The 7,322-nt window shown below is 38.0% G+C and overlaps 1 protein-coding gene across 1 annotated transcript in view; it reads right to left on the bottom strand.

The window, feature by feature from the left end:
• LOC103074782 (hephaestin-like) overlaps positions 1-7,083 on the bottom strand; it is a 108,474-nt gene extending 101,391 nt beyond the window's left edge. Inside the window, 2 exon segments of the mRNA XM_007455352.1 lie at positions 6,936-7,044; positions 7,047-7,083. Coding sequence (XP_007455414.1) covers positions 6,936-7,044; positions 7,047-7,083 — 146 coding nt within the window.
• Between the last annotated feature and the right edge of the window lie 239 nt (positions 7,084-7,322).

Here is a 7,322-nt window from a genome sequence, read left to right as displayed (position 1 = left end):
TAATAACCTATAATGGAAAAGAATCTGAAAAAATATATATATATATATATATATATATATATATATATATATATATAACTGAATCTCTTTACTGTACACCAGAAACAAACACAACATTGTAAATCAACTATGCTTCAATTAAAAAATAATAAAAATCAATATTTATAGTGTGTGCATGACATGTCAGACATTGTTCTAAGTGCTTTACAGATTAAATCATTCAATCCTCACAGCAACACTATGAATCAGATGCCATTATTATCCCCATATTATAGAAGGAGAAACCACAGAACAGCAGTATACGATAATTTGTCCAAGTTTACCTAGTTAACAATCAGTAGAGTTGGGTTGTGAGCTCAAGGAAGTATGGGTCCAGTGTCTATGCTTTTTTTTTTTTAATTGAAGTATACGTGACTTACTATATTATGTTAGTTTCAGGTATACATGTTCTTAATTACCATACTATACTACTTTTCACAAAATATACTTGCACACACGGAAAACATGTACAGACATATCTTGCTTTATTGTGCTTCACTTTATTTCACTTCACAGACATTGTGTTTTTTACAAATTGAAGGTTTGTGGCAATTCTGTATTGTCAGATGATGTTTAGCATGTTTCAGCAATAAAATATTTTAAAATTCAGGTATGTACATTTTAAAATATGTAATACTATTACACACTTAATAGGCTACATTATAATATAAAGATAACTTTTACATACACTAGGAAACCAAAAAATTGTGTGAAGATTTATTATGATATTAACTTTATTGCTGTAGTTTGGAACCAAACCCACAATATCTCCAAGATATGCTTGTATATGCCTATAGCTATAGTTATATCTGAGAAAACCCCATACACTCTGAAACATGCAATCATATGTAGTTATGATCACTTCCAGAAACAGACACATATATTCATATGGGCAGAGATACATCTAATCAATATAATTCATGATGATGATAATAATGATGGTAACTATCATTCATGCAGAAATTACTACACACTAAACGTGATGCTCACTTTTTTATATATAAATTATTTCACTAAATCCTCAACCTAAGCACATGATATTAGGGACAATTAATCAAAAATAGAAAATCAAAAATATGCACAGACTCACACGTGGATAGGAAATCCCCAGATATTTACCCTGATTGATAAACAGAACTATAGAATTCCCTACATATTCTCAGACCCCTCCATACAAAGTAGTGGCCCAAGTGTGTAATCCCCAGTCTTCATATGACATTTGGAAGAAAGCCCTTGATATGTGGGAGGATCTGTTCTTGGATTCCTCTTCCTAAAACCTGGCTTTCCTACTGACCAATTGTGTAGCCTTGGGTGATATTTAGCCACTCTGGACCTGTTTTCTTATCTATAAAATATATCTAATAATATAAGCCTTGGAGAAGTAAATTAGAAAACTTACATGTAAAGTCCCCAGTACAATTAGTGCTTAGAACATAACAGACAGTAAATGTTGGTTTTCTTCCTCTTCCTTCTCTCTCCTGGTGACAGTTTGTTAATTTATCCTTACTGTCTCCCACACATCTTATGTTCTATATTTCAACTCTAAGGGCTAACTTAAATCCTAACTGCTCCAGAAGGCCCACTCTAGCCTCTCCATATCACTGTTCTCTGAAGAACTATTTACTCTCTATAACACCCAAATACATGAAGTCAAACTTTGTATTATTATTTTCTTTGTCTCATAAGCTGCCTCATGAACTGTCTTTATTTACCAGATTGGACTATAAACTCCTTGAGCGTGGATGTCACATCTTAGAGGTCTTTGTGTATCTACTAGCAGATATGGTGATGGGGGCCCTGTAGGTGTAATGTAAACAGCTACTGCTAAAGTGACATAAAACAACATAGACATACATTTTCCCACCAGTTGACTTTAGTCAAGTTTGCCACTGGTTCAAAGAGTAACCTTAGTGAGCCCCAGTTTTCTCATCTATAATATAATAAAGCTGGACTATAACTTACTTTTGGGGGGTCATGGATCTTCGGGAATATAATGAAATGCAAAAACACAGAACTACAAAAATATTTTATATAAACAGCTCTCAAAGAGTCTTTCTAGCTCTCACATTCACTGATGAAATACAGGTGCATTCACATGCACCAATATATAGTACCACATATGGATACACAAATAGCATGTCCTCAGCAAGGAGGGAGTGTCCTTGATTCAATGAGAATCTGAATGCAACATGCACCTCCTTCAAGCTTCCTTATGAAAGAGGTGCCAGCAAGGCTGTTGTGCCTTAAACTAACGTAGAGAGAAAACTGTCCCAGGTAAGAGTTCCACAATTGAAGAAGCACATGGTTAACTTGAAAATATTCCCAGAAAAGACTGGTATAGAACTTCAGCAATAAATGAAAAATCATTCAAAGGGTGACTAATGACCAAAAGGACTAGACAATAGAACCTGGGAAAAAATGCAACTTAGCATTTGCCTAGCACTTTCCACTGTACAGTATGTTTTTCATATCTTCCATATTATTTAATTCTCACATTCTTGTGAGATAAGGATTTTCTTCCCCATTTTGCATTGAGGACACAGGCTTTGGAATCAGATTGCCTAAACAAATCCTGGCTTCGCTTTTCCTAGCTCTGTGACTTGATAAACTGCTTCACTTCTCAAGCCATAGTGTCTTGATCTTTGAAATAGAATTTATATTATTTGCTACATCTCAGAGTAGTTGTGAGGATTAAATGAATTAAGATCTGTAAATGAATAGAACACAAATAAGTACTCAAGTGCACAAGAGATCAAAAATTATTAGTGGCTATGATTATTACAGACAAGGAAATAGCTTTAGAAATGAAAATTGCCAGAATCACAAAGCTTTAACATTTTATGGATAGCCATAACACATACACACTCATAAGTTCCTATATACAATAGCACATTGTAAGCATATAGGCACATGTATACGGCTGAGATTAATTTCTTTGGAAGGAAAATGATATATGAAAAGAACCAGAACTTTTGAGTCAGATAAACTTAGGTTTGAGTGCTGTTTTCAGCTGCGTTTGAAAAAAATATCACCAAGGACTTAGTAGGTATCTGATAAGTATAAGTTTTCATTTCTTCTAGTCACTAACTTCCCTTTTTATTCCAAAAGCTGCATTTGTTGTTGCTACTTTTATTGTTGTTTTTTTAAACTTGGTTTATCATTATAAAACAGAAGAAAGGGAAAGCCCATAACATTCTTTTAGAATCACTTGGATATTTCATGGTAAAATTGAAAGTCTTTAGACTCTAGGAAAATAGATTCTAGTTATGAATTCATCAGTTATTAGTTGTATGACATGGAACAAGTCACCTAGTTTCTTGAGCCTTGATTTCCTCATCTCTTAAAAGGAGATAATCTCTGCTTTGGACTCCCTATTAGTTTGCTATGAAGATAAAATGAGATGAAGGATTTGAAAACCCTATATAAACTTTTCACTTAGGCAGGGCTATTTTTTTTCAGCTGAGCCCGCAGGAGGAGGTCTTATAGAAAGGCCAGACTGAGGAGGAAAAATAAAAGGGAAAGGTAAAAGGAGAAATGAAATAAAGTGAGCAAGAATCCTGGAGGAAAGTGAAAAAGGAGGGCAAAAGGAAGAGGTGCTCAAAAAAGGAGAGAGAAAGAGAGAGAGAGAGAGAGAGAGAGAGAGAGAGAGAGAGAGAGAGAAGAGATTTCTGTGATACTTCTAATTAGACATAGTTTAGTCAGTGTACACTGAGACTAGTCAAAACTTCCTTTCCTGGCATCCCAATGTTACCTGGGCCTGGTCTCCATCATCCATGATAGTTTGCATCACTGTTTTCCCTAGAATTTGCAAGTTGATCCTTTAATGAGACAATGCTTTTCACTCTGAGTATGAATAGACTGGTCTGGACACTCTCATCCTAGACAGAGGATCACTTAGCTGGACACAGAAATGCTGAGCTATCCTTGAGGTTTCATCTCTAATTTCAGAAGTCTTACTAATAGAACGCTCCATCAAGATTGACCTTTTGGTCCTCCACTTTCTTAATGCTGTGTGGCTTTTTATTTACCTTGTGACTCAAAATAGGGGATTTTCTCACCTTCAGAGGGTATGGGACTTTACTGGAAGGGAAAATGGGGAGAGTGTTTAAAGTCTCAAAAGAGTAGTATAAGTACAATTTGTATTATTTTTTAATCATTATCACTATATCTTAGTATGTCAGAGATGGGAAAATAGAGGCCCACAGAGGAAGAGACTCACCTGAAGTCCTGAGAGCTAGTACTAGAACCTAAGATCCTCTAGCCTGGCAATCATGTCCAGTATATTATCACCATACTGTTCCTGGGGCAATATGATTTCACTACATATTTGCATTTGTATTAAGGAGGTTTCTTTATTTCCTCACACCCCAGTTGTGGTATAATAGAAAGTATACTAATTTGAAACTAGAAGAGCTGGATTCAAATTCTCTTTCTTGCCTGTAATAGCTATGTGACCTTTCAACAAGTCACTTTCACCTATTTGAGCCTCAGTTTTCTCATCCAGTTGGGGATAATATTTATTTCACAAGATTGTTTTGAGGCTTAAACAAAATAATGGATATATGAGCCCCTAGCAAAGGGCTTAGAATACAGTAGATACTCAGTAAAAATCTGAATGTATTTTAGATACATACATCCATAAAGGCCTTTAGAAACTATATTTTTTCAATCCCTGATGTGACATAGAAAACTGAGACCAGAGAGATGAAGGGGCTTGCTCAAAGTCAAGCAGCCAGTTACTGGCAAAGCCAGAATTTGAACCCATATTTTCTAAAATATTTCTTCTACTTAGGCACTAAGTGTGAGAAATAATTCAGATTTTAAGCTGATAGCTTAGTTCAGCTATAATTTACTGCCTTACTCTGTGCCAATCTGGACCTCAAAGTATGAAACTAAATGATCATTTTTAAGTGCTTGAGCTTCCCATTTATGTAGTCCTCAGATCCATTACTTCAATAAACCCCACAAACTGTGAGAAAGAAAATGAGCACACTGTTTCAACAGGAAAATTAACTACTCTCTACAACTCCAGGATCGTCTCTGAAACAGCTGAGCCAGTGTGGTCCTGGCCATTTTGGTGAGAGGAACAAAGAGAGTGTATTGTCCACTTTAACTTTACTGCACACCAAGGCATGCTTCCTCCAACTTCTCAGTCACTGACTTTCTCTTCTAGTGGCCCAGGATTCCCCTAAACCAAGCTGAATAAAGGTTTTCTTCAAAGAAAGGGAAGCAAGGTAGGGTTTGGAAAGAGAAGGGAAAAAGCTTACCTTTGCTGCAGAAAACACTTCCATATTCATGTCAGTGGCCTAGTGATGCTAAGCTGCAGACCCCAGCATGAGTCTGCCAGCCCTGCTCAGTCTGTATCCTAGGTTACAGAGCCTTTCTCATAAATAAAGTCCGGGGCTCCAATTTGGCTGGTATTACTGGGGAGGGGTGAATGGAGGCTGGGGCATTTCTGGGTGCCCTCTTTTCCAGAAACTAAACTGCTGGAATGTCTTGTTCTGGGCCTGGTTTGGTACAAAACCCGGGATGGTTCTTTGACCATATCCGGTGTTTTCCAAATCCCGGTTAGGATCTCCAGAGGAATTACAAGAGGGTGGGCTGCACTTCTCTTATCTCAGCTTGCTGGTTGGTATTTGCTGAGAGGGGAAAGAAATGCACTGTCACTGTAGCCAGTCAAAGCTCACAGGAGGATTCCAACAGCCTCATTTAAGAAATAGGGCCCTCTGCAAGGGTTACAAGATGTGAAAAGAGCCCCCATCCCCATCAACATTTTCCCTTGTTGTGAAGTACAGTTATCAGCCCTCCTAATATTCTGAGGCCATGGTTACTTGGCAATAGAGAAAAATAAAACTGGTAATAAAACAAAGAGCTTTCTACATGCCAGTCCCTATGTTAACCACTTTTCATGCATTCTCTCATTTAAGTTTCACAATTATTCTGTGAAATGAATATGCTAATTCTCCTTATTTTACAGCTGAAGAAAAGCAGGCTCCGAGAGAGAAAGTAACAGTTCAAAGTCAAACAATCAAGAAGTAAAAGGCGGGGGGCGGGGGTGAATTTTACTGGGTCTGTCTAGACTCTTAGCTACCACACGACCACACTGTGCTACTTCAGGGAGAATCACAGAGAGCCCTTTTGCAAGGAAGGAAGTGACTTCACAGTTATTGAGTGCCTGCAGTCCACCAGTCACTGCTAGATTTTTAAAAAATGTACATTAACTCTGCCTCTGCCCTTTTTAGCAGCTCCTAGAGTGAAACCCCAGGGCTGTATTACTCACATTTTCCATTGAGAAGACCGGATGTAGCTACAAGATAACCTGGATTAACATAGGTCAACATCCTAAAAACTAAGAAGACCCAGAAGAATTGGAAATATTAAATTTAATAAAAAAGGAACTAATAAAAATAGCAAAATGGGGCCCAAAATTTCTGGGTGAAGCTGGAGTCTGGATTTGTTTAAAACCAGAGTCCATCTTTGTTCCTGTTAGAAAGAGACAGTAATGAAAAATCACTGGTCTGAGTCAAGTGACCTAGGTTCCAACCCCAGCTTGCTCTTGCAGTAATCAGCTATGTGGCATTGGCACAGGCCCTTCTCTTCTTTGGGCCTCAGTCTTTTCATTTGTACAATGAGGACCTTAAACTAGATAAGGACCCTCTCAGCTCTATAAATTTACATATCTAGGATTCCATGAAGAAGGCACATTCTTGATATTAAGAGCAGAAGAAAAAGAGGTTTTAAAGATGCAAAGTGTAAGAAAAGAATGGGTGCAGAGTAATTCCTGGAGAAAAGGTAGAGAACTCCATGCCTCTTTAGAAAGGACTGCATCTACCCACCAGAACAAGGTATAGGAAGGAGAAAGGTATGATGGCAGTTCCACCACCTAGTATCCTTACTTTGTGATGGGGTAATCTTGGCTAGAAGCAGATGTTGTTCCCCAGGCAGTCTCAACACATTTTTCTCTCCTGGATTTAAAGTGTCTGGAGCAGGGTCCAGGGAGGAGGAGTTTCAAAGACTGAGCCAGTGGGGCAAAGTCTGGGTCATAAACCAATGAAGGTGCTTAAAGGTGCCTAGACATTTAGGAGCTGCCCCCACAGACTGCACCCCAGGCTAACCCAAGTAGAAGCACCAATAGGGAGAAGGCAGGAATCACATTTCTTCAGCTCCTTCAGAAATTATCAGTGATCAAGGGAAGCTGGATCAGGCCACAGCAGTCCCTGGGACGATCTGTCTCTCCCCCAACTTAACACAGATGTAGACCTTGAAGCTAGAGTGGGAATGTG

The sequence above is a fragment of the Lipotes vexillifer genome, unplaced genomic scaffold, assembly GCF_000442215.2.
Source record: "Lipotes vexillifer unplaced genomic scaffold, Lipotes_vexillifer_v1.1 scaffold1249, whole genome shotgun sequence".
NCBI lineage: Eukaryota > Metazoa > Chordata > Mammalia > Artiodactyla > Lipotidae > Lipotes > Lipotes vexillifer.
The sequence above is the reverse complement of the archived record's forward strand: the minus strand, read 5'-3'. Positions and strand labels throughout refer to the sequence as shown.